The sequence below is a fragment of the Pocillopora verrucosa genome, chromosome 4 (genome assembly GCF_036669915.1).
Source record: "Pocillopora verrucosa isolate sample1 chromosome 4, ASM3666991v2, whole genome shotgun sequence".
NCBI lineage: Eukaryota > Metazoa > Cnidaria > Anthozoa > Scleractinia > Pocilloporidae > Pocillopora > Pocillopora verrucosa.
The window spans coordinates 30636699-30661676 of record NC_089315.1 but is presented as its reverse complement, the minus strand read 5'-3'; the positions used below and the strand labels follow the sequence as shown (position 1 = coordinate 30661676).

Here is a 24978-nt window from a genome sequence, read left to right as displayed (position 1 = left end):
TACCTACCGCCAAACCATTATAATCCGCTGCCCGTAACATACAGTATCGCGGGCGAGTTACTCTGATGAAAGTTACTTCTCAGGAGCTTCCCAGCTAAGCATTCTTATTTAGCTGAAATTTGGTGATTTACATGAGTAGTCATCGCGATGCTTAAAATGTTGAGCTAATTATAGTTCAAACTATTTGCAAGGTTTTTCAAAAGAACGTGGAGATTTGTCGTAAGCCGTTTAAAGGCGTGAAGAGAAGATTGAACATGGCGGATCCCGTGAGCAGTTACGATGCCAAACTGCTGAAAAACCTTGGTGGTGTTGGGCTTGTGATGACTATTATTTTCACCTTATCGGTATGTTGGTTAAAATGGTATCATATGGTATCCCCTCGACCTTCAATAAAATCAGATTTTCATTTTTTTTCTTTTTTAAATTTACAAAGGTTGTACTGCTCATTGCGATAATTGTGAAGCGGCAAATGCTGAGGATGTTGCTACTTTCAAAAAGAGGACCACACTCCCCTGTTGGTAGTGATGCACCCAGGGTAAGCTACAGTACAGTGATCTTTGGTGATGTTGGACAATAAGTCTTTGAAATGGGTCAATTACAGTTGTTTAAAACCAACCAAACACAGAGAAGAATAATGCTTCAGAAAGTGACACATAATCAGACCACCTCACCACCTAAAGGAGACGGTATCCGGACAACTCGCCCCCTAGACAATTAGCCCCAGACGACTAGCCCCCAGTCTCTGGACGATTAGCCCCCAGTATTTGGACGATTAGCCTCCAGTCTCTGGATTATTAGCCCCCAACCCACCAACCTTGAAATAAATTATGTTCTTGCCCTTTACTTTTTACGAACGTTTCCCTATCATATATTATGAAATAAACAATGTTCTTGTTATTTGCTTTTTACGAACATTTCTCTGCCATGCATGTTAAATTATTAAGTAAACTACGTTCTTGCTGTCTTGTTGTTTGCTTGTTATGAACGTTTCCCTGCCGTGCGTATCGAATTATAAAGTGAACTGTCTTCTTTCTGTTTATATATTCTACAAAAATGAACTGTGTTCTTTCTGTTTACATACTTTACGAATGTTTCTCCGTCATGTTGTTTAAATAGGAAAGGAAAGAAACCAGGGACGAAACTTCGAAACTTTAACTTATTGGCGACTACTTGTTAATGTCAATTGGTGTTTATTTAAATGTTAATAAAGATAGACATTCACAAAAAAAAAGGGCTCCTTTAGGAGCCACAAACTCATAAAAGTCAATGACCAACAGATGAACGTAACTTCTCCTTTACATAAACTAAGACTGGGGGCTAATCGTCCAGGGACTGGGGGCTAATTGTCCAAAGACTGGGGGCTAATCGTCCAGAGACTGGGAGCTAATCGTCTGGGGCTAATTGTCCAGGGGGCGAGTTGTCTGACATTCAAGGAGACTGGACTGGCAGTCTGCCATCGAAATGGTGGAATCTACTTTGGATTTGAGACCCTTCTGAGATAAATGATAATACATATACGTCATTATTAGCAACATTAACATGCTAATATTTACTAATGAACTGGATTGCAAGCTCAGCTTTGCTATTTGGTTCTTTAACCCTTTACACCCTAACATTGGTATGCACAGTTTCCATACTATTATCTACAGATTTCCTAAGGTGCTGACAAGGATAATTTGTTTAACAATCAAGGGCTTTGTCGGTTGATAATCATTTCCATTATTCTCATTAACTAAAATGAATGATTCAGCAGTTTAATTGTCTGGAGAAACTAGATGCTGGTCACTCTTAGTGTTTAAAGGGTTAACCAAATAAAATTGAATTTTTCTCCTCAGGATTTGGGAAGAGAGATTACTGCTCATTTGCAAAGAATTTCCCAGTTAAGAATGGAACCTAGGATGTTATCGGAACAATTCAACAAACCCGCAGATGGTACATCCAACTTTGATTCTCCTTCAGGTTAGTACCATGAATATTGTGTAGATATTCTTTTTTTACAAGCTGTAAGTGCTATTTTTTGTTTCAAGAAAATTCTGCCACCAACAATCATCAATCTGCATGGGTTAGTGGACTATAACCCCAATTTCAGGCCTTCGCATATGTACTGTGCCTGTCAGACATGTTCTCACTCAGATGGCATAAACACAAATCATAGGTTCATAAAATTATAGGCCTAAACTTACTCAAACTCTCTTGCAAGAGTAGAAACAGGAGATATTGTAGCAGAAACCTCACTGCTACTGTTAGCCTTGGATGCATTGCAAAGCATCAACACCCTTTGGTGATTCCTCTCAATTATGAGCCTCATCCATTTTGAATGAGGTTTCTCTAGGGACTGTTAAGCTTTATACTAAGGGTGATGTGTGTAAAGGAGATTCACAAATGCTTCATTATGCATGCATCTTCCTGATCAGCCATTTTATTCTTAACAGATCAATACACCAGAAGCTATAAATACAGAATGAAAGCTATGGATAAGATGACAGAACTAGGTCTGCAAAATGTACCAGTTTTCTTGTTTTATTTCTTATTAATACCTTGTCACTTCTAGCTTTAAGATATAAAAGCAGCTTTGACTTTCAAAAGCAGTGTAATTTTTCTCAATATCTTTCTCTACCACAGATGATCTTTTATGCACTATTGACTTCAAGTACAGCCGCAAAAAGAAGCAGTCAGTCAGAGAACACCTCAAGTCTTTACAGGGGCCACCAAACAATATAATACGTGGTGGAGATGACACAATCAGAGAAGTTGCAGATATGTATGAACATGCAAGATTTGAAACCAAGGTACTAAACAATAGAATTAATTTCCATTTGGTAGCAAAATATATCCTTAAAGCCATTGGCAACAAAGCGAAAAAAAAAAAAGGGGGGGAGGGGGGAAGGGGGGAGGGAGAATGAAAACAATCCACTTCCCCCCCCCCCCGCCCCATTCACACATGAGAAATCATGGGAGGAGAGAACTCAAAGAAATATTTGTATCATAATTTGGATTGCTGGAGAAAAAAAGTAACACAAGTCAGCATATAGTAATTTAAAATTGTTTTTGAAGCTTGATGACTAGTGGAATTAGCATCATGGATTAAACTAGATCTACTTAAGTAGCGTAGTGTTGAGTAAAATGTTAATTTGTCTTATCTTTAAGGAATTTGGTGCATTGCAGTACAGAAAGTTTGCATATCTTGTTGAAGAGCTGAAAGACAGGTGTGGTATCTTAGGTGTATTGAAAATTACAAATCACAATGATGTGCAAGTGTATAACAGTGACTAATACTGCCTCTCTCATTTAAATGCAAGGTTTACACCGTATGATGTCCCCTCTCTAGAAGGGTTGTCTCCTGTTGATATTCTCTAGTCATCTTTTTCAGTCAAAAACCTTTTTGAAGTAATTTTATGTGGAATTTTCTTCTTGAGTGTTGGTTAATTATGAATAAAAATCTATTACATGCAAATAAAAGTTAATTTGAAAGAAATTCAATAGAATTTTAATACTAAACTGTATGATTTATGCAAATCCAATCCTGTTCTATATTGGTCCTAACTAAAATTGATCTAAATCAAAATAATTTTTCTTTAAACACAGATAAAAAAATGAACTTAAAAAAAATGATTAAACCTCTTCGATTTTTCTTCATTTTTTGTGCCTAGGGTGAAAGATGAGTACCAGTGTCCCAATGTAGACACACTTGTGTCTCCTCCTGTTTCTCAATTTAACAAGAAAGGAAAACCTGCATTTGTCTGATCTTGCAATCAACCTCTTTGTTAGTATATGGTCTTATTAATTCCCATGAACACTCAACCTATGACTTCCCTTTACTATCTAGGAGAGCCATCTTACAGCTTCTTCTTCTTGCATGCAGTTAAAGTAATTTTTATCAATATTTTAATATTGTTTTGTAATCATAATTAATTGCTCTCTTGTTACTCATCATGAATTTGCTTGCTAATTTTAAAGTAATTTTTAACCTGAATTATGCCAAAATTTCATTAAATTGCAATCCTTATTTCCTAATTTTTCTTTTGCATAACATATAAAATATCTGCCTCATTTGAGAGTATTTTATTTTTCAAGTAAAGTTCATGAGATGAACACAAAGCAGGTAATCAAACAAAGTATATGTACAAGTTCACTAATACCACAAACTAAAATAATTGAGGTATTTTAATAAATTAAATTTAATGTCATTATTAATACCTAAACATTACTCCTAATAAATATCACTGTGATGCTAAACCTTTAGTGATATTATTTGTATGTTTCCTACAGCTCTCAGGTAACAAAAAAAAAACATTGCTGCTAACTTAAGTTGATACGCACAATCATCGACAACAGAGTAATAAGTGCCATTATTTCACAGAGAGTTATTACACCCTTTAACTCCAAAAAGTGATTAACATGTAACTTCTCCCTATAATGTCCATACATTATCTAGTAAACAAGTAATGAGAACACTTTTATCAAGTAAAAGTTGTTATCTTGATCTAACACCAAACTCTTGTAACTAATTTACAAGGAAATGTCAAACAGCTTTAGGGGAGAATTAACAATCAGATGTTGGGGGTTAAGGGTTAACACGTCATTTAGTTAAATGTTTCATGTTTTTTGTTTAATTCTCTTTCTATGTGGTTACTCTATCTGCGACAGTTGTTCCATTCACTGCATCCATGATGTAAGCTTGTTTTTCATGAATTTGTTTAGGGTACGTCTTTATGTAAATGTTCCTGGAAGTCTAATAATTGCTGGAAACAGTAAAAAGCCAATCAGAAAGCCGCCATCAAGCACAAAGATAGAGGAACCAAGTATGGAAGTAAAAGCAATACCAGAAACAGAAGCTGATTCTGGGAACATGACAAGAAGTGGTGCCATGAGCATGTGAACTTTAACAAACTTGGAGACCATTTGACTTTTCAGGAATTCTATTTAAAGACTTAAAAATTTCTTATGCCTGTGTACAGGAAAGAAAATTTTTGCTCTTTAGTAAGAGGAAGTAGTTAAGTTTAATTTTCTGAAAAAATGTGACATCTTTAAAATAATGCAATATATGACTGGAAGAATGTTCGAGGGGAACCTGTTCAAAGAGCAAAAGGTGTCACTATTGGAAAGGCCTCCAGCAGAGTGTTGATTTTAGCTGTGGGCTTTCATCTGGGATCTTGATTTGCATATTTTGCTTTAGGTAGATTTTCTCAGGAACCAATATGAATATCGAAAAAAGCTTCGTTAGCTTATTGTCTACTGAGTGATGCTGTACAGTTTGTTTTGCTGGTAATTCAGCAAAGTAAATAACTACCAAAACAAAATCTGTAAAAAAAAATTGTTATTTACATAATATATACTTTATAAGCTTACAGTGATACATAGTTTTCTATGGTTTCTTTAGTCACCATCATCCTCACTGTCCATTTTAAAGGGCCTTGCATTATATTCTTCAGGGTCACTGTCATCACTTGAGTGATTCTCCAGAACTGTTTCTTGATATCTTGTAAATATAGTTAAGTTTTTGAAAGATATTTAACATGTACAAATAATGTCTATCCTGTATTTAAATGAAACAATCCAAGTTGAGCAATTCAAGCTCAGCAGTGTTCTGTCTGTGCAAGCAAGATTAATGCCTTCAAGACCTATTTTAAAAGTAGGAAAACAGGAGGCATATCTGAAAGTACTTGGGCCCTCCAAATGGTAGAGTTTAGGCACAGTCTTCAAACAGCTTCTGTACTTATTTTACATCAAAATGTCATAATGATGCATATAAAATGCATATGAAAAGCATTTGAAGAGCATGTAATAAATGAGATCCCTTTCAAATAGTGTTTCACATGCTTTTCAACAACGTGTAATTCTTTAAATTAAGGTGTGAAAACTTATATTCACAAGGGCTTCAAGAGTCAAGATTGACTGTAATTTGTAAAGGAACACAAACAACCTGTTACTCAGTTTTTCCTAAGGAGCTTCTGAGTAACAAGAATCTGCTTCATGTACACATCCCCTGGCATCTCCTGATAATTAATTTGTGTACAGTAATTAAATTAAACACAAAATTTTTCCTGTCATGTTGAAAGAAGCAGCAATAAAGGATACTGAAGAGGATTTGAAACTTGCATTGAGTGGTATGTTCCAACCTGATAGCTTTGTTCTCTAAGCTTCATTGTTGCTTGTTGAGCTTGAAGATCCTACAAATAAGCAAATATTATTGGGTAATGGCAGAATAATTTTCATTTCAGAGTTCAGAATATTTAACTAAAGGTTGTAAGCTTTAGGCTTCTATTTATCAATTTGCTCATGAGCTTGACATTTCTATTTCACTGTAGTAGATGAGGGAAAAGTCAGGATAAACCATCACAGAAATTAAGAGCAAGTAATAGAACTGTTTCAGTATAAATCAACTGATCCTTCAAAACTTCGAACCAAGACAAGCTTGTGCTTTTGTGCATGTTTTTGTTTATGAGCAGACTATGTTAGGTTATCTATGAATCACAGAATAGACTGCCAGTAACATAACCTATCAGGCTACAGCATTTGTAATGGAACATTTGTAGATTTATACTTATAACCATTATGCCCACCAAATTTCAACTATGCGTTACAAATTTCAACTATGTGTTACATGCTGAGTTCACACTTGGTTCATTTAGCCCCTTATAAAAAGCCTTTAGTTAGTATTTACCTCATATTAGTTGATTGAAATATTTGATTTGGAATGTGAGTTTAGTTATACTGCTACAAAATTGTCATGATACACTCAAAGTAGAGTCTAAAATGAAACCTGATTGTGTGCTAGTAACGCATTTGTTATTGTGTGTGTAATTCACACCTTTCGTCTTTTCTCTTGTTCTTGTTGAAGTTTAAAGGATTCTTCTAACGAAATTGGCTTTGCTATCTGTGGAGAAAGAACTTTTAGAATGAGGAATAGGAACTGCACATTAGATTTTGAGTATTATCTGAACAAATATTCATTTTATGGATCTCCTCCTTTGTCCTGCACAAGTTCAAGTATTTTTGAAACAAAAAAAAAATTAGTTTTATTCTGAGCCTCAGTGACACCCCTGCATCTAAACATGGGTAAATACCATTTCCAGACCCTTCCTTTCCTATAGCTATCCTTGGCCTGTTTAATCAAAGAAGTGAGACACATACAGCAACAGCTCATCTTCAGCCTGTGTATAATTGCCTCTAGAACACATGTCGATCTCAGTGCAATAAAAGAAGGCAGAGTCTTCCTGTTACCTCAAACTTATATGTTGCAGGTGTTGCAGCTGACTTGTAATCCCATGTTCTTCCACTTGAAGACTTTGAATCCATTGCTTCCTCATGTTGACTCCCACTTGATTGCTTATTTACATTAGCAGTGTCTTTATGATCAGAGCCTGACAGTATTCTATCATTATCATCACTATCATCACTGTCTAACAAATCAACTCTTGTTTTTTGGACAGGCTGTGACACTGTCAACTTCTCAAACTGTGCATCGATATCTTGAAGTTCTAACTTTTCCCTCTGAGAAATCAGATCCTTGAGTCGTTTGACTGTCTCGATTATCTTCTTGCCTTTGTCAGGTAGGCTTTGCAAGAACTTCCTGTATTAAAATTGCAAGTACAAATAGATGAAAATAATGAGCCATTTAGGTGGAAAGTCTATGACCATGCATTTAAAATTCTGGGAAATGGGAGGAAATGGAAGACCCACTTATTAACAAGCTTTTCTTGTCTTTGTAGCATTTCCAACAGCTCCTTTGTCGATAACTTGCTCCAGTCTTTTTTCTCCGCCATGGGTTTTATAGGTAGGAACTACAAACAGTAACTACTGCTCCACATTTCACAGAGTCATCCAACTTACAATGAAGGATGCACCGGACCATATGTTAGCCGGGTTGAAGATGTGATAATTTCTGAGTAGATCTATGATACAAAAAGTAATACAAAAAGTGAGTCATTTGTATCATGTCGCGGTCGAGTGAACATCTTTGTTGGCAGCGAGGTGGGGTGATTATAAGTGGAATATGATGAGGATTCACTGTCTCCTGCCGTTCTTTCGAAAGTAAAAAGCGTTTACGGGCCTGCGCGACTCCTGTCATTCCTCCGTGATGAATTCGCTCTTAGGAGGCAACTGACGAGATTCAGAAAGAATCGAAACTGCAGTCTTGCCTAAGAATCTACATAAATGGCAGTAGTTACATTCACAGCTGATGGCTGTGTAAATAACAACAAAATCAGAAAATACATTCATAGACACGAGTTACATATTAAACGCATTACAAAGAAACAAAGACCTTCTGCAACGAACTTTTTTTTCGTGTCATCCACCTGATCTATGAGGAAAGATTCGTGATCAAGGGTTAGGAAAATATAATCTCTATCTACCTCCACCATATTGCTTTGGAACCACTCAAGTTATTGCTTATGTCCGCTGACTTCCGCTGACTGACTGCTGGCCTCCTCTCCAATTTCTTGTCGATCGTTTGCCGAGATTTCCTATCGACTAAAGAAAACGCACAGAACAAACAACGGGTCGGTTGAAAAATCAGATCCAGTGCATACAAAAAAATGTCCATGTTCGACAACAAATTACAATTGACTGCTTCCTGTTGGATTTTAAACTTAATTTTAGTCTCTTCAGCAACAGGAATCCAAGATGCTTACGTCAAAGGTACGCGATTGTGAAAATGAATCCAGGAAAATAACTTGTTTTGAAAATTGTGCTCAATCTATTACAACAACTAATCAAAGATCATTTCTAAGTTCTTTTTCCTCTATCTTTTTTCGAAAGCCCTAACTTTTTTTTCCAGCTGGCTTTCTGTCCTCTTTCTCTGAATAATTTAATGGTCGATCTCCACAATGTTCAAAGGTTTAAGTTTTCGGCGTATAAGTCGGGAGCTTGTCACAAAAACATTAACTTTCAGTTTTTATTGTCCTTAACAGAGATCATCGCTCAAAATGTCAGATATTACGAGGCCATAGATTACGATGCAACTGATGTGCATATACAGCACCTAGAGGTGCTAAATTCCTCGAAAAATTCTGCCGTCGCAATCAACTTCTGGGCGTTTCAGAGGTATCCTATCGTAATTCTTACAAAGTAATAGTTTACACTTATTTGTAAACAAACGGAGATGCTGCACTTTGCAGTCTAAAAGAAACACCATTTCTTAATATAATTGAATTCTTGTTCACGAGTCTTTCAAAGTTTACGATATTTCTATTAACTTAAGCACTCTCCGGTCATGAAAGTTTGTTTTTGCGACTAAATTTCCATCCAAAGAAACTTCCAGCTATCGCTTAATCAGCACCAGAGATTGTTCACAAAAACTGCGAAGTTTCGAGTCCTGACGCAGAGCTCAGAGCGCACAAGTGATTACGATACAAGGACGGCTTACACTGGAACCGTGAAAGGTAACAATTAAGTGTGCATACTCTTTCGTAACGGAAAAAATCTTTAGGAATATATTTTCCTCTTTTGTGACGTGATTTGCAAAAAGTGTCATATTTTGTTATGAAAAATATTGATATAGGCTATTTTCAGAGCATGAAATAAAGCGTTAAATTGCTGGGTTGTCGGTTGGCATTATTACAGTTTCTGCTACAGCAAACTCGGAATATTGTCAAATAATTTGCAAGAATTTACAAATGCTATTATATAGTTATAGGTTGTTTTCTGGCTTCTTTTTTCTCCTCTATCTAGGAGATGCGAATTCCTTTGTCATGGGTCACTTGATAAACGGACGATTTGATGGAAGTTTCTTTGCATTTGGTGAAACTTTTCATTTGGAGCCTATCGAACGGTATACTCACTTCAAGACATCCTTTCATTCAATCATTTTCCCCGCCACAAGTGTCAAGTTTAATTTCTCCAAAATCGAAAGAAAAATGGCCCGCTTTAAAGATCTTAAAAAATTAAAGAGCCAGGTGAGATAGATATAAAAATATGAAATAATCGCATCGACACTATTTCGATAGAATAAATTATCCCCAGTATTGAGCAATCACCAGTTTTTCTCAAATTCGTTTATGTTACAGGTTACCAGTAAACGAGTTCGCCACAGCGACCCCAGCAGCTCCAATCTCAAAACATGTACTGTTTACCTTGCCGCAGACCATATATTCTTTAAGGAAGTGGGCTCGGGTTCTGAAAGAGTCACAGTAGCAGAGATGGTGTATCACGTGGCAATGGCTGATAAGATATTCAGGGGAACAGACTTCAACCAAGATGGCGGGCCTGGAGATGGAATTGGATTTGTCGTAGCCGCTGTCACTGTGTTTAAAGATGCGCAAGCGGAAGGTGATAATAGTGCTTTGAGTCTAAAATCTACCTTAATGCATTTTATCAAAGAGAATACCTTTACTCCGTTTGATTTGAAAAATCTGGCGAATTTTGCGGTGTTCCAAACTGCCTCACTCTAATGCCCATTCATCGAAACAGTTTCAATCACGTGACAAATGCTAAAGGTGAGCCCTCATTTAATGCAGTTTCAAACTCTCATATTTTTATACAGATTTAGGGGAAAGAATTCGCGCTGAAACCCTAACAGCACTGAGCTCGCCTTTGGAAAAGTGAGGCGAGTGACAAAATTGGAAGTTGAAAAACCAGGGGCAGACATCATTTGCTTTCCCTCCTTAGTTGTTCATTCAGGTGGCTCGTTTCCTGAAAGGCTGACGTTCTCTTTTTTAATTATCACCGGTCCTCTTCTCACACTTTCTGTCAAATTTTAAAATATCCGTGACTGTTGCAGGTTCTTTGGAAAGCCCAGAGGATATCAGTATGATGTCATACCTTATCAAATGGAGCGAGATTGATCATGACGACTACTGCCTAGCTTTGCTCTTCACAAACAGAGACTTCCCCGGCGGGGCTCTGGGGCTAGCGTGGATTGCGGACTCTGATCACATGAGCTCCGGAGGTATATGCTCCAGGAGGATGTTCTTTGATGAAAAAGAAGAGGCATTGTACCTAAATACAGCAGTAGTAACGCTATTAAACTATGGAGCTCGAGTACCGAGGAAGGCCTCAGTTATTACAGTAGCGCACGAATTGGGTCACGGCTTTGGATCTGAGGTAAATATGACGCTTTTTTGATTGTATATGACCTTGGGTAGACCATGTAGACAAGGGGCACTCAAGCACGAACGAAGTGTAATAACCCCGACCAGGACTCGCACCAGGACCTCTCGATCAGGAGTTTGTCTCATCCACCAACAGGTGAGAGGTCTGTCACTCTAAGGTAAGCGGCTGCATTTTTATCTGAAATAAGATATTTATTCCCATGTTGGTCTTGAATTTTTTTTTTCCATAGCATGATCCAGCTACGGCCCAATGCTCCCCAGGAGGAAAAGCGGGTAACTTCATCATGTATCCAAAAGCAACCGACGGAAATGAACCCAACAATTATCTGTTCTCTTCCTGTAGCAAGCACGATATGTCTTCTATTATCTCTTTTAGAGGACCACAATGTTTTATCGGTGAGCTTTCTAAGTCAAGAAAAACTCGTCGCGAAATCAAATTGAAAATCAGTTTAGCCTTTGAAATGCTGGGATTAAACTTACAGTCCTTCGTCCTTAAGGGCATTTTTTTCTGTTTCGTCTGTCACGCATGTACATTTCAAGATCGAAAAATGTTACGTCATCTTTTTGCCAGAATATTCTATCGACAGTATGTCACTGAAGGGGGGGGGGGGGGGGTTAAGGGAGAGGAAGAAGGAAAAAGAGAAGGGAACGGAGAGCAGTCTTTAAGGGTACTGACACAAAGTGATAGTTATAAGTGATAACAACCCACTCTTTCGTGACTTGATAAGAGAGCGCCATAAAACCACTGGAGGGTTAATCCCGGTTAAATTATTTTCATGCAACTGGCAGGCCTAAGTAAATCTTCATGTTTTGTTTTCAAGCTCATAATAACGGGTCGTATTGTGGCAATAAAATCGTAGAAGAAAATGAAGATTGTGACTGTGGAAGTCCAGAAGAATGCCCCATAGTCGACAAGTGTTGTGTGGCACGAAATGACGCCTTGAAAGTACCTGGATGTACAATCCAGCTGGGGAAACAATGTAGGTATGTGTCATGTGGTAACCTGTTCGTATAACGTTATCATGACGAATAGACTTCGTTTGCTATCTCTTCTCTGAGCCATGGATGAAAAAATTTAAGCTACCCAGGTACACAGCGAAATTTTTAAACAATTCATTTACGGACAATAACTACTTTTTAAGAGCCGTACACGTAAGTCTTAAATACAAATGTGATAGTTCCAAAGAAGGAGAAGATTATCCAGTAACGAAAATTGTTCTACGAAAAGACGGAACTGGGAGGGGCAGAACTGCTATCTCAGCAAGTTATTACTAGGAAACTCAGAAAACCGTGAACGCCTCCGGATTTGATTCTGACACATCAGTCACCAAAAGTTCAGGAAACGCCGGCAAACCTCAAAATCACAAACTAAACACCATTATTGTTTGCAGTTTGGTTTTCTTACGCCTGGTTGTCTTTTGAATTTAGAAACACAACAACATTTCATGAGTTTTTCTAGGGTTTACGAATTTTTGAGTTTTACGTTAATTGTTGTTTATGTTTCAGTAACGTGGCAGGAAAATGTTGCACAGAGGATTGTACTTTTATCTCAGCATCTCAAGGACTCGTTTGTCAAGCCGAAACAGAATGCAGTAAAATTTCTATTTGCGAATATCCTTTGATTAAATTAGGTTGGATTAATAATTAATGAACGACTCACTCTCATCAAAATTGATCAATGCCATAAGTTATGCTAAAAGTCATACTTTAGACAAGGGTTTTTTAAAAAAGATCCTATTCACCGTGATCACAATCCATTCACTAGTAATTTTCAATCACCAATTTTTGCTCCAAATGTTAATGAGCAATGGGCAAGGACAGAAATTTCTAATGACAGGACAAGTACACTCTAAAACTGAATCATTTTTCCTCTCCGCCATTAAGAACATAAGAAATGGTGATATCGTGCGCGTTATGTGATTCAAGCAGTAACCTAACCTCTCTCAAAAACTGTCTAAAACGTGCGCTAAGAATTCGAACATGAACGCCGCCGTTTTAAATCTCACTTAGCAACCTGGCCGCTTAGCTTTGACGTAACAAAGTTTCCCTCTTCTACGGATGACTTTTATAGAAAAGATTAAAATCAAATTGTTTCTTGAGTATGCTTCTCCTTAACCCTATAACCTTACGGAGTGACTAGCACCCAGTTTCGCCTCACAGTATCTCACAGCTGAATAAACCAATTAACATAAAAGAACAATATAAAAGAAACTCTTGATTGTTAAGCTAGTCTCATAGGAAATGTAGGGAAACAGTATGAAGAATATATATATTGATGTCAGGATGTAAAGAGTTATGTTCTTCAACTTCTCCTACTGGTCAGAATGGGCGTTGTCCCCAGGCTGAGTTAAAACCTTACAATGTAACATGCAATGCAGGGTCGAACACGTGTCAGGAGGGTGCTTGTATTGGTTCAATATGTGCACTGTATGGGACCAACGAGTGTGAATGTCATCAGAACAGAGAAGAAATGTGCCATGTCTGTTGTAACAGCATTTATGTAAGGAACAACGTTGTTATTAATACTGATCCTGCTCTCAGACTTCTACTACAAATGTTACAAGCAACCTTAATATTGCATTTTTCTGTGTGACTCTTAGGGAGTTTGCATATCTGTTCAGCATTTCCTGGGTCGAGTCATCGTTAAACGTCCCGGCAGCACTTGCAAGCGTCACCAAGGTTACTGCGACACGTATGGTTTGTGCGTCACTGTGGACAGTGAGGATCAAATCAATACACTCAGGGATGCTTTTAAGAGATTTTTCTCCAAGGAAACTACGAGTGACCTATGGAGCTGGATAAAAAGAGAATGGTACACACTTTGTTCAGCTGTTGTTAGTTTATGTGGTTTGGCCTCTGACATTTACCGCTAAAATTCTAACCAGCGTGAAGGTTCTCAGCGCTACGAGCCAATAGTGGTAGTACCCTCGCAAACTCCTCATAAGTAAGCACGCTCACATCGCCTACCCGCACTTGTTCCAGAGCCAATGATGGCCTGCTCGAAGGCTTCTGAAATTTCAGTCACATGAACTCGGTATTCGTGTAAGGCACAGAGGAAGGGATAAGGGGGGGAAAGGGGGGGGGCGGGAGGAGGGCAACCAAGTGGAAAGAAGGGTAGGTTGGTGCCAGTGCTATCGTCAAGAGAAATTAAGGAGACAGAGAAGGAGGTTCAGCCAGGTTAATTATAGGAAGTTTCTCGAATGAAAGTATATTCACTCCCGAGACGTCCGTATAGGGCTCAATATAGGAGCTGTTGTATTTTTTTCTGAGCAAAAAGGAACACGAAATGTAACGCAAAAAGTGCCTCTCTTGATTTGTTATTTAAATAAAAGTGGAGATATTAAGGTTACTCGCGAAGCAGCCGGCAGCCACTTAGGAAAACATTCACATGTTTATGCGAAAGCAACTTAATTTCCACATTTAGGAATCAAACATCACAATCACATTTAGGAATCAAAATTACGCCAGGAAACTATTGCGGTACTCTGTTGCTTAAGTATTCCACAAGTACGCACACGAGGGATACCTTGCTTCATTGTGCTCCATCAGTAAAAGCTCTCTACATAATTTCACAGAGTAATTTGTCTTGAAGAAAATTGAAAAACTGAGATAAATTCTTCACACATTTCTTTGAGACCAGTCTCAAAGAAATGAGTCTCAATGCGATCGAAGATTATAATTGTTCCTCATAGGCCGAATGTACAATTCTCGATCTCAAGGAGTGTCGTAAATTATGGTTATCAAAGATTAGAAATCTCAAATAAACTACTTTGGCTAAAAGTAACTGAACTTTGTTAAATTTCTACAGCCTGCGAATATCCTCTGGTAATAAACTATTTGTGACCTCAAAAGACGTTTGCAGTTTCCATCTTTGCTCTTCATATGATTACACATTCTCGAACGTACACACCTCAAATATTTAATGCAAACTAGTCAATCAAACCATTTTCTATCACCGTTTTTTTAATTAACAAGTTCTAACGTAATGAACGTTTCCAAATCTCTACTGTAGTTTCGGATTTCATTACATGAGGTATCTAGAAAGCGGACAAAAAATCACCCTATATTTGAATACAAAAACTTTGATAGATCATGATGCTTACCTCGCCAAAAAAAATAGGGCAATATAGCAGATCATGCTTCACCTAACTTAACGATGAATAACGTAAGGATAAAAAATTATTCATTCTTCACTGTCTTGCTAACGGATTGCTTGATCGTTTGTAGGTATTATGTGGTGGTTATAATCGTTGGCATATGCCTGATTGTGATTCTCCTAAAGTTCACTTCCCACGGAGGAACTCCTCTACTAAGTGCAGAAAGAAGAGCAGTCTTACGAAACATAGCTCGCAATCATCTTGCTAATCAACATATAAGAACTCGCCAATTGTCTGATGATGAACTTCAAGATACAACTGAGGGAGGAGACCTTGGTGACGGAAGTAGAAGTAGCTTGCAGCAACATTTGCAGTCTTTATTCCCTGAGGCAACAAGCCGTGACTTGCAGGAAGCCATCCGGATCTGTTCTTCTGAGCAGGATGTGATAAACCATCTTCTCAGTCAAGGCAACACACTGAAAACATAGTTAAACCCGCAGGTAATTTTCGTGTACTTCGTAGTGAGAAGGCACAACTTTTGTTAAATCCGTCGAGTTTATTGTAACCCTTGAAAGTGTCACGCTGCAAAGACCAGACACAGCTGATGGAGGAGGCGAATAACATTGAACGCAATTACACAGCTCTGACTCAATAATGAACATTTCTTCTATCCATCGCTACTCGCAAGCCTGTGAAAATCTCAAGGCTTTTGTTATCAGCTGTGATTCCTGAAATAAACCCCAGTTATTCTTTTAAGCAGGTCTACCGCCTTCATTATTTAAACTCATAGAGCGCGCAAAAGCCCCAGCAACTAAGGTTACGCTTGTGCCATGCTGATGTTTTCAACGACTTGCAATAATGGTCTCTCAATCTACAAGGGATTTATTAAGCACTACTGACAAACTGTTTCTTTCTTTCGCTTTTCAGATGCCATGTCTTCCTAAAGACAAAAAAAAACGTCCTCAGGCTCAAGCAGTTACAGTACCAAAAACACTTTATTATTGTTTCAAGGGAAGATGTAAACCTAATATGCAGTTATCTTATCAGAAATATTCAAAACACCCCTGATGATGTTACTGTGAATAGACAACTCTCACATTTGATATCATTTGTAGTCGAATTTTAACAAACGTCGTCCTTCACTTTACAAAACAGCTAACTAAGTAGCTGATCTCCTGTTTAGCCCTCTTTGATTTGATAACATGTCTTCTTTTCTTTGCGCAAATTATGAGGCACCTTCTAACTTCACGAAAGCTTCCGGCAACTTTATGCACTATTTACTTTAAAACAAACACAAAGTCCCTCCCGTCGGCAACATAAAGATGTCTATTTTTAGAAACAGCAACATACTGCGGGGACCAAAAGCCAAGAATAGTTGTAAGATACTCTCCTTCCAAGGTAAAACACCTGCATCCGGCTGCCCTGAGTGTCACAAACAATCAAGTTGTTGAACTTATCGACAGCAAGACCTGAAGAGAATTTTAGGCCCTTCACCCTATCTGCCGTCAGTTTGCCTATGCTCTAGGGGATGTTTCCATCATTACTGAAAACCAGTACGCAGTGGTTCTTCTGGTAAAAAACATAGAACTTGTCTTCATGATGAATTGCAAACGAAGGACATCCTTTTAAAATTGGATAACCAAAGCTTTTCAGCTGCTATTAAAACTTTAATCAATTCATCTACAATCCGCTGCCACATTTCTGCGGGCCGCTTCAACTTGTTTTCCTCTACTTTGAAGAATATATGTATTCTTCCCTATTTCGTCTTCACAATCGACGATCTCGTTTCCCGCTTTTTTTAAAGCCTCCTCAATTTTCCTCTTTCCTCTTCCAGCAACTTTGTAAACATCGCATACATGATGAGATCGATGGCTCTCGTCACGACATTTCTGACGAGATAAGCAGTACGCCTTTAAGCTATCCACAAATTCAACTTACTTTTAGTTTGGTCTCGTTAACTCGATATGCTTCTATATAGTGATCTATCAGCTTTTGCGCATGTATTTTTTCAAATACATCTTGTTAAGATCAGTTTATATGGGAACCTTATTGATCGCTTATATTTCATCTCTGCTCCAGTAGTTTACACTTGTGTAGCTGTGTGGTTGTAAGGGAGGGTTTGACTGTACAAAGAGCTTCAATAAAATGTTTATGTTCCACCTTACTCACTGACATTCCTCCATCTTCAAGAGCATAAAGAGCGGCCTAATAAGGAAAAATAAAGCAAATAAATGAGTCACCAAAATTAATACAAGCATAGGTTGAAAATGAAAGACAAAATTCGGATTTATTTCACGGAAAAAATGTCAAAGAGGAGCAAAAGTTTACATTTGAAAAAAAAAGAGAAGTATTCTCCAGATATTTTGCGTCTTGTACAGGTTTTCGAATCCGTTACCTTAATTGAAAATAGGCGCACAATGCTTTGGTTTTTCATTTTTCCTGTTTTTTTTTTGTTTGTTTTTTTCCCTTACTGTTGTTGTCTTTTTTTCCACTAATTTTAAGATTCCCTTCGTTGTTAACTCTTGTACCAGTTTCCTTCAGTCAAATGAAAGAAATCGTTCGATGAAAACTTCTTTCCACATGTTATCCTTAACTATTTGACCCCCAAGAGTAACTAACATCTAATTTCTCCTTACAATATCAACCCTGAATCACACATTTAAGCCACGAAAATGAAACAAATGATCACTAACTAAAGAAGGTCTTGATTTTCTGCACCTTAGGAAATGTAAAGAGAACAGCGTGTAGAATACGATACTGATTAAGAGTGAAAAGGGTTTAACCTTTTAACTCCTAGGAGTGATGATCAATTATCTTTTTCCAACGATTTTCATTCGTTATCTAACAAAAAGGTTACGAGAAAACAGAGAATTTCAGTCATATAGTGTGTTGATCACATCTCGAACAATTCTCCCAACTAATTACAAGGAAATGTAGGACAGCTAAGATAAAGAGTTTCAAATCAGACCTTGACATCCAATATCTTACCTCTCTACAGAGATTTTCGAGGTCAGCACCTGAGAACAATTCGGTTTTCAAGGCGAATTCTTCCAAATCTACGTCCTCTGCTAAAGGACTGGAACGAGTGTGTACTCTTAAGATTTGTAACCTCGCCTCTACATCTGGCGGTGGCACATAAATGATGCGATCGATTCGACCCGGTCTGAGAAGGGCCTCGTCGATTGCATCAGGTCGATTAGTAGCTGCGACAACGAGAACGTCTTTCACGGTCGAAGAGCTGATAATATTCAATCTGCGAGTTTTCTGTGATATTTCCGCATTGCCGTACTCTACTGATCCTAACTCGGTTCTCATCAACTGTTCGCTACAAGAGTCGCTATCTTTTGTCTGTAGTGAAAAATTTGATTTTCCTTCCTCTGCTTGGTAGATATTCGCCAATACCCCGATACCATCCATCTCATTCAGCAGAGTTGACAGCAGTCGCGCCTCTACCCCAGTACTGCTCGTCCCAGATCGTTTGCCGACGATTGCGTCCAATTCATCAAGGAACAGAATTGACGGAGCCGTCGCTCGGGCCTTAGTAAACAACTGAGGGAAAACAGCACACAAGTTGAAATTCAGAATTAATATATCAATCAATCAGGCTCACATGTGACTATGCATCCTGTATTTAGCTAGGATTAGCAATGTTTTCAAATAATCCTGAATGGTGAAAAAAAAGGGAAGACAACTGATTTCTTAAATGAGAAAAAGGAATTCCCTGGACTGCCGGTTCACGCAAACCACTCCCCTACGTAATTGGTCTAAAAAAGTAATCGCGCCATCTCCGCAACCAATGACATTCAAAACTAAATAATGGTGACTTGGTCGCTCGCTTTTTCCCACGCCTCAGGCAGTTTGCTAGTTTTAACTCATGGGCTCCGGTATTTTTCTGCACTCTGAATGGCAGTTGTGTACTTCGGTTTTTGTTTTCCGACAAAAATCGTAAAGCACTCTAATGAGAAAAGTTATGCAGCACGGGGTTGGGGGAAAGAGAGAAACTGAGGGGCCCGTTGAAACACCCACTTGATTTTCACCACGAAATTGATCATAAACGACGTGGCGAATTTAAGATAGAAATAGTCAAGTCCTTTAAGAAGCTGACGTTTTGAGTATAAGCCATTTGTCAGAGGAGGGTGACTCGGTGCTGATGCTACGTCAATTATCAGCTTTTTCGGATCGTTTTGAAAACACATACTTTCCTCTGACCTCTCGTATTTTCCGTTCTGCATCTCCAACATAAGGTGAGTATAACTGTGCACAGCTGAGGGCCATGAAGGTACATTTACAGGAAGAGGAAGCTGCACGCACAAGGGTCGTTTTACAGCACCCAGGAGGGCCATACAGAAGAACGCCCCTGGGTCGCTTAAGACCAAGACGTTCAAACGATTGTGGATATTTGAGCGGCCATTCTATCGCCTAAAAATGAGACAGTGTTTAAGAATTTTTATTTACATCAATCATAAAATAAAATATTTTTCTTAAAAAAAACTTCTTCTGTAAGTCTTGTCTTTCGCCTTCGCGTCTCACCCTCTGCGTTCACTACTTGCGTTTAGCGTATGTCTCCTTCGTGACTCATGCTTTGCCTTTCTCGTTCTTCTCCTTCATTTTGCTTTCGTATTCTTCCCTTCTCGTTCATGAATTGCGTTTTGGATTTAGTATCCTTGAGTCTCGCGCCTTGCGTTCTGTCTTAAAATCTCCATTTAAGCCTTGACTCTTTCCTGGCACCGCGAAAACGCGCGAGAAATGACCAGAGTTTATACATTATATTTCAACAAGCAAAGCCTACAATACCTTGCGTTTGTACCTCTTGCCTTGTGTTTATGTAAACTGTTTCCACATAAACCCCCTTCAAAAGCTTTTATCAGTATCAACATACAAATTCTCCTTATTCAAGATATCTATCCCTCCCAGTACGGATAATTCAGTGATATATCCAGACTACATCCTCCTTTTGATGACGATCTCTGTCTTCTACTCAGCAATCTTTTTTGACATGTGAATCGCACTCCACTTCCAATTAACACAAGACACAACAAGAACTCGGTAAAAATAGTTAAACATGAAAAAACATAACTGTACCTGTTTCAATGCTTGTTTAACATCTTGAAGACCCCCAATATCTTCCCAACTAACAGAATTAAATTCAACCATTCCTTCCAATCCTCGGTACATGGATGGAACAATATGACACAAAGCCAACTGGAAATCTGCCATGGTTACTTTAGTGACAATATCTATCAGACACAAGTTGAGCCTTTCACTTGTATGACATATAAGTTAATTTACCTAGATAATGCCAAATATTTATTTGTTGCCAAGTCCCGAGAATTTGCTGAACATTATACTCGAAAAGTTTGTAAACTTTGCTCACATCCTCCCAACATACCACGTGGGTTATTAGGCCGGTAAACCGATATATTTATTGTATTGTGTAGCTTAAATGGTCGATAAAGTTTTCCTTTTCAGTTTCTATTTCAGTCTGAGTAAACGTAATGCATACCTGAGCTGTCACTGCTGCTGAAGTTCAGCATCCTTTTCATTGCTACATATGCTGCTTCTCTACACAGTGAAGCAATATCAGCTCCCACATAACCTACTGTCAGCTCGGCAAGATGCGAAAGATCTACTTCCTCTGCTAACTTGAAGGAACTTGTATGTGCTTCTAGAATGGATAATCGCTGTAAAGCATTGGGTACTCCAATCACAATCTACAGTGCGTGGAAGCAACAGAGAGAAAAGAGATGAGACTCTTTGACTCATTACCTCTCACAAGCGATTTACATGTAGCTTCTCCCTAAAATAACCATACATTGATTATTCTCATTACCTGAATGCTGGATAATTTATAGATATTAATTAAAGGGAAAAATTACTTGAGGGACTAAGAGTAATGCAAATGTTTTGATCTTTCAAACTAGTTATCTCAGTGTCTGCTTTAGCGAAGTTGGAAAAATGCAAAACCATAACTCGGGAGTGTCTTTTTAGAATTTTCACCAGACTGTCTGCAACACTCTCTGGATCTAGCAACATCCAACATACTGCTCATTTTATGACTTGTGGAATAATTGACCCTGCCACAAATAGTTCATATCAAGTTTTATAAGTGCCTGCAGCCCTCCCTAGGTTTGCCATGAAAATGTTTTAAAGGTAAATTTTCAGGCCTGGTTTCAAGATGAGGCATGCATCAGTTATTAGTTCAGACTATTCCAGCCTATAGTTTTCATGCCAATCAGTTTTGTTACTTCTGACCTCCCTGTCAAGTCTGCCTGGTCTTCGCAAAGCAGGATCGATAGCATTAGGTCTGTTTGTTGCTCCAATAACGACAAGCTTGCCTCGGGATTCCAAACCATCAAGAAGAGTTAGAAGCTGAGCAACAATCCTGTTCTCTTGTTCATTGCCATTGTTTCCTCTCTTTGGACACAAAGCATCAAGTTCATCAATAAATAAAACACATGGATCATGCTGTGAGGCATTCCTAAAAAAGAAGGTAGCAGCATTAGAATATACTCTGCACTAGAAGAAAATGGCCTATCCAGCCAAAGCTTATCCCAGTTTCCATAGCATGAAGTGACTAGGAGTATTATACTCCTCCCTGGATGAGACACTAGTCCATCACAAATTTACCCCCCCCCCCCCCTCCAGGATTTCAACAGGCTTCCCTGACAATTCACTATTAATCAAATACCTTGCAATCTCAAATTTTTGTCTCAGATTTTCCTCACTCTCTCCTGGATGTGGTCCAAATACATCAGCACCATTCAGTATAATCAACTGTGCATTACACTGAAAAGTTACACTTTTAACAAGAAGTGTCTTGCCCACTCCTGGGGCTCCTTGAAGTAAAATTCCTTTGGGGCATTCAAGTCCTAGGTGTTGAAAGCATTCTGGATAATGGAATGGATATTTAAGAACTTCTTGTAATTCCTTCTCAGCATCATCAAGGCCTGCTAAAATCTGAGTGTTTTCGCTTTCTAGGTAACATCCTCTTCTTACTGACTTTACAGTTATCACTGTTTTATCAGTTACTTTTGCTGCGTTATTCCCCGAAGACGCAGTTGGGGGGTCTGTGGCAATTATTATAATCTTTTTTATTTTTTTAGATGAGCTGTGACTGTTTCTACATTCTCTTGGCTCAACAACACAACCTTGTATTACTGCTAAACCTCGTAGCAAATTTCGAGAGATTCTTTCTCTTCTATTCTCACGTGTAACTTGGGTCATGCCGTGATCAAAATCTTCAGCTGAATTCGACAAATACAGAGAAATAACAACTGATTTGGCCTCGAAAGTCTCAATAACAACGATGTCGTCGGATGATATGTTCTTCTTGATAGGAGAGTTGTTTATCTGGCACACTCTTGGGTTGTTTCGAAGAGTAACAAGTGTATCGAACTGCAAAAATTTATTGATCCCGTCAGATCGAGGCCACAATGAACACAGCACAAATCCAGATTCAACTGCGATCCGAACCGGCGAATTTATCTTTCCTTTTATTTTTTCTGCTATCATCGGTGTAATCCGACATCTTCCAGAGTTGAAATCATTTGCTTCACAAGGAACACGAGTTAGTTCGAATTCAGCCAGTTCGTCCGCCATCTTGTATTGACCATGTGAGTGATAAGCTTCTTTTGTAGGGAGGGGACAGTGAAATTATTGCTTATTAAAGTTAATAAGGTTAGATTAGTATTTTGATGCTTCGTGGAATCTTCATTTTTTTTTCTTTTCAAAATCAAAATAATTTTATAGATTCATTTTGTATATCAAGGAAATGCTTAAATCTTAACCAATGTACCTACTTCCCTTCCCCTCCCTAGTAAAAAGAAATCATTTGAGCAGCGAAGATTGCGGGCTCGTAAAGAAACAAGATGGCGGTGGCAATGGTAAGATGTGTTATCCAAGGTTTGCGGAGAAAACAGGTTTTAACAGCAAGAATTTGTACAAGTTTAACAGCTCAACCAGTATGTTTATTTTCAAGTGAATCAGGTAAAGTTCAGAAAGGTTAATTTGTTGTAAGGTTAGACTAAAAGTACTTGATGTCCATAGGTATAAGTTACGATTGTTGCTTCGTTCTTGCGTGTGCAAGCACGACTTGCTTGCATAGTTGATGAGTTCAAATCACGTCCCCCTTCATTTCCAGAGGGAATTTATATGGATTGGAACTACAACTGATGCTTTATTCCTTCTCTCGGTGTGAAAGCAGAAGAAACCAGGTTTTGATCTTTGTGTAATCCGTGAATCGACTCAGTGATGGAGTCTGAATTGTTTTAACGCCATCGATCTGCTTCTTTGCTGTGATGACTGTGTTGACAAAACTTAAGAATGCAGGGCCTTTTATTAACACCTAATCGAATCGCAATACTAGTATCTATGACGTATTCCTTGCTTTTCAAAGACTAGTGACAAGGTGGACTTTAATTTAGTAGTGTTATATTCCCAAGTTGCCCTTCTTAGGTTAATATTCGACGATGGCCTCTACATCAATTTTATAGGGTACCGGGTTTTTTCGAACGTTTTAAATTTGCCTTTAGTTCTTATTTCATATATCAATTAACAGCTTTGAATGAGCGTGAAAAGAGTTGATTTATGGCTTTTCTTGGTTGGCTGTGAGGGGACAATTACTGTATGTCACATTCCTACTATGAGCTTGGTCTTGGTCTTCGATGATTAAAGTGGGGACCCTGTGTAACTGTGTTTGACACATACTCCTCATCAATCATTGACTACAAGGTCTGGTTAGGTTACTACCTGGAGTCTGTGATGTAGTGCCACTCAATAATTAGGGAAGTCACAATTCTTGGCTTATTGAGTTGACATGATCTTCCTGTGGCTATTTATTTATTTGTTTAGAGTTTTCTTTCACAAATGTAGTTGAACTACAAATAAAATAATTAACACAGGAATAATCTCTATTCGTGACTGGAACATGATTCAGGCAATCAAGTTTTATTTAGAGAAGTCTGCTTTATCCTGGAAGAATTCCCCAGTCATTTCTTAACTACATGCCCAGAACTTGGCAAACCAGCATGGCTCATTCAAGCTTTTACCATAAAACAAGACCACCTGAATGGGCATTATAGTTCATTTTAGTTGTTAATTTGACCTCTTGATCCCCCTTCTTGTTTGTGAATGGGTTGGGCTTTATTTTGGTTCAATTCAATATTTTGATGCTTATGGAAACAGACTTGTGCACTACATAAGCATGACAGGATCTGGTACAGAAAAACTGTTTTATTTCATTTCTAGATAGTGGAGAGCCAAAGCTTTGTCAAGGTATAAATTACTTAAAGGATGGATCTGACCCACCTCTGTTACCAGACAATGAATATCCTGACTGGCTATGGGAAGTTCTTCAACCAAAACAACCAGTGGACGAAGAGCCAGATGACTTAAACAACAAAACTTATTGGAGAAGATTAAGAAAGATAAAACTAAGACAGGCAAATGCTGCCAGGAAGAAAAGGAAGTGAACCTAATTTTGTGATGACTTTAAGATAAAAATTACCCACCACCAAGAGGTGATTTCAGGTTTAAGCAAACTGTAAATGCAAAGCTTGATCAGAAACAACAGCTTGAACAAGTCATTTTAGTTTAACAACTTAGCCCCTAAGATTGATGGGCTTCTTATATCTCTGTACAGTATTATCCTCAAGTCAAAAATGAAGGTTACGATCAAAAGCCATGGTACACACCTGAACTGATTGTGTTGTGAGTTGAGTAACCAATTTACTTCTGTAAATTATATGTGCTATAAAACTGAATTTTTACCCCTTAAAAGTCACATTACTGCCCCCATGTTGTAATGAAAATAATAAATAAGCAAAACT

At 38.1% G+C, this 24978-nt stretch overlaps 5 protein-coding genes across 9 annotated transcripts; 3 read left to right on the top strand and 2 right to left on the bottom strand.

The window, feature by feature from the left end:
• Positions 1-58: 58 nt before the first annotated feature.
• On the top strand, positions 59-4879 carry LOC131784595 (protein C1orf43 homolog). 2 transcript variants are annotated; one of them, XM_059101429.2, is made up of 8 exons: positions 59-344; positions 434-535; positions 1836-1959; positions 2433-2492; positions 2623-2789; positions 3148-3206; positions 3651-3763; positions 4702-4841. In XM_059101429.2, the coding sequence occupies exons 1-7, from the start codon at positions 255-257 to the stop codon at positions 3742-3744; spliced, it is 696 nt and encodes a 231-aa protein (XP_058957412.1). In that variant the 5' UTR covers positions 59-254; the 3' UTR covers positions 3745-3763; positions 4702-4841. The 2 variants fall into 2 exon arrangements, with proteins under 2 accessions (XP_058957412.1, XP_058957406.1); XM_059101423.2 differs by lacking the exon at positions 3651-3763 and having other exon boundaries at positions 4702-4879.
• Positions 4880-5337: 458 nt separating this feature from the next.
• Positions 5338-8378, bottom strand: LOC131784613 (DNA-directed RNA polymerase II subunit GRINL1A-like). 4 transcript variants are annotated; one of them, XM_066165566.1, is made up of 6 exons: positions 8358-8378; positions 7684-7895; positions 7225-7573; positions 6812-6877; positions 6079-6170; positions 5338-5479 (listed from the first exon to the last, which is right to left on the bottom strand). In XM_066165566.1, the coding sequence occupies exons 2-6, from the start codon at positions 7764-7766 to the stop codon at positions 5377-5379; spliced, it is 693 nt and encodes a 230-aa protein (XP_066021663.1). In that variant the 5' UTR covers positions 7767-7895; positions 8358-8378; the 3' UTR covers positions 5338-5376. The 4 variants fall into 4 exon arrangements, with proteins under 4 accessions (XP_066021663.1, XP_066021661.1, XP_058957419.2 ...); XM_066165564.1 differs by having other exon boundaries at positions 7834-7895; positions 8267-8375; XM_059101436.2 differs by having other exon boundaries at positions 8281-8373.
• Positions 8379-8484: 106 nt separating this feature from the next.
• On the top strand, positions 8485-16226 carry LOC131784817 (disintegrin and metalloproteinase domain-containing protein 10). The gene is made up of 13 exons (XM_059101651.2): positions 8485-8643; positions 8916-9048; positions 9256-9386; positions 9676-9899; positions 10011-10272; positions 10724-11046; positions 11285-11450; positions 11876-12038; positions 12561-12665; positions 13371-13554; positions 13655-13866; positions 15282-15651; positions 16079-16226. The coding sequence occupies exons 1-12, from the start codon at positions 8541-8543 to the stop codon at positions 15637-15639; spliced, it is 2364 nt and encodes a 787-aa protein (XP_058957634.2). The 5' UTR covers positions 8485-8540; the 3' UTR covers positions 15640-15651; positions 16079-16226.
• On the bottom strand, positions 15591-22750 carry LOC131784828 (ATPase family gene 2 protein homolog B). The gene is made up of 7 exons (XM_059101662.2): positions 21840-22750; positions 21404-21629; positions 20655-20862; positions 20234-20388; positions 19361-19570; positions 18140-18700; positions 15591-17356 (listed from the first exon to the last, which is right to left on the bottom strand). The coding sequence occupies exons 1-7, from the start codon at positions 22748-22750 to the stop codon at positions 17216-17218; spliced, it is 2412 nt and encodes an 803-aa protein (XP_058957645.2). The 3' UTR covers positions 15591-17215.
• Positions 22751-23004: 254 nt separating this feature from the next.
• Positions 23005-24848, top strand: LOC131784109 (large ribosomal subunit protein mL54-like). Its single transcript, XM_059100902.2, has 2 exons — positions 23005-23137; positions 24398-24848. Exons 1-2 carry the CDS (start codon positions 23020-23022, stop codon positions 24619-24621), a joined length of 342 nt encoding a protein of 113 aa, XP_058956885.2. The 5' UTR covers positions 23005-23019; the 3' UTR covers positions 24622-24848.
• Positions 24849-24978: the final 130 nt, after the last annotated feature.

Excerpts from the sequence above, each read along its gene's own strand:
- LOC131784109 (XM_059100902.2), top strand. The coding sequence starts at position 23,020 with ATGGCGGTGGCAATGGTAAGATGTGTTATCCAAGGTTTGCGGAGAAAA. Across the intron at positions 23,138-24,397 it reads TTTATTTTCAAGTGAATCAG|ATAGTGGAGAGCCAAAGCTT; the intron begins GTAAAGTTCAGA and ends TTTCATTTCTAG.
- LOC131784595 (XM_059101423.2), top strand. The coding sequence starts at position 255 with ATGGCGGATCCCGTGAGCAGTTACGATGCCAAACTGCTGAAAAACCTT. Across the intron at positions 2,790-3,147 it reads ATGCAAGATTTGAAACCAAG|GAATTTGGTGCATTGCAGTA; the intron begins GTACTAAACAAT and ends CTTATCTTTAAG. Across the intron at positions 3,207-4,701 it reads GTTGAAGAGCTGAAAGACAG|GGTACGTCTTTATGTAAATG; the intron begins GTGTGGTATCTT and ends GAATTTGTTTAG.
- LOC131784828 (XM_059101662.2), bottom strand. The coding sequence starts at position 22,750 with ATGGCGGACGAACTGGCTGAATTCGAACTAACTCGTGTTCCTTGTGAA. Across the intron at positions 21,630-21,839 it reads CAAAAATTTGAGATTGCAAG|GAATGCCTCACAGCATGATC; the intron begins GTATTTGATTAA and ends CTTCTTTTTTAG. Across the intron at positions 20,863-21,403 it reads CAGGCAGACTTGACAGGGAG|ATTGTGATTGGAGTACCCAA; the intron begins GTCAGAAGTAAC and ends CACGCACTGTAG.
- LOC131784817 (XM_059101651.2), top strand. The coding sequence starts at position 8,541 with ATGTCCATGTTCGACAACAAATTACAATTGACTGCTTCCTGTTGGATT. Across the intron at positions 9,049-9,255 it reads AACTTCTGGGCGTTTCAGAG|AAACTTCCAGCTATCGCTTA; the intron begins GTATCCTATCGT and ends TTCCATCCAAAG. Across the intron at positions 13,867-15,281 it reads AGCTGGATAAAAAGAGAATG|GTATTATGTGGTGGTTATAA; the intron begins GTACACACTTTG and ends GATCGTTTGTAG.
- LOC131784613 (XM_066165564.1), bottom strand. The coding sequence starts at position 8,296 with ATGACACGAAAAAAAAGTTCGTTGCAGAAG. Across the intron at positions 7,574-7,833 it reads GGTCCGGTGCATCCTTCATT|GAAGTTCTTGCAAAGCCTAC; the intron begins GTAAGTTGGATG and ends ATTTTAATACAG. Across the intron at positions 6,171-6,811 it reads AACAAGAGAAAAGACGAAAG|GATCTTCAAGCTCAACAAGC; the intron begins GTGTGAATTACA and ends GCTTATTTGTAG.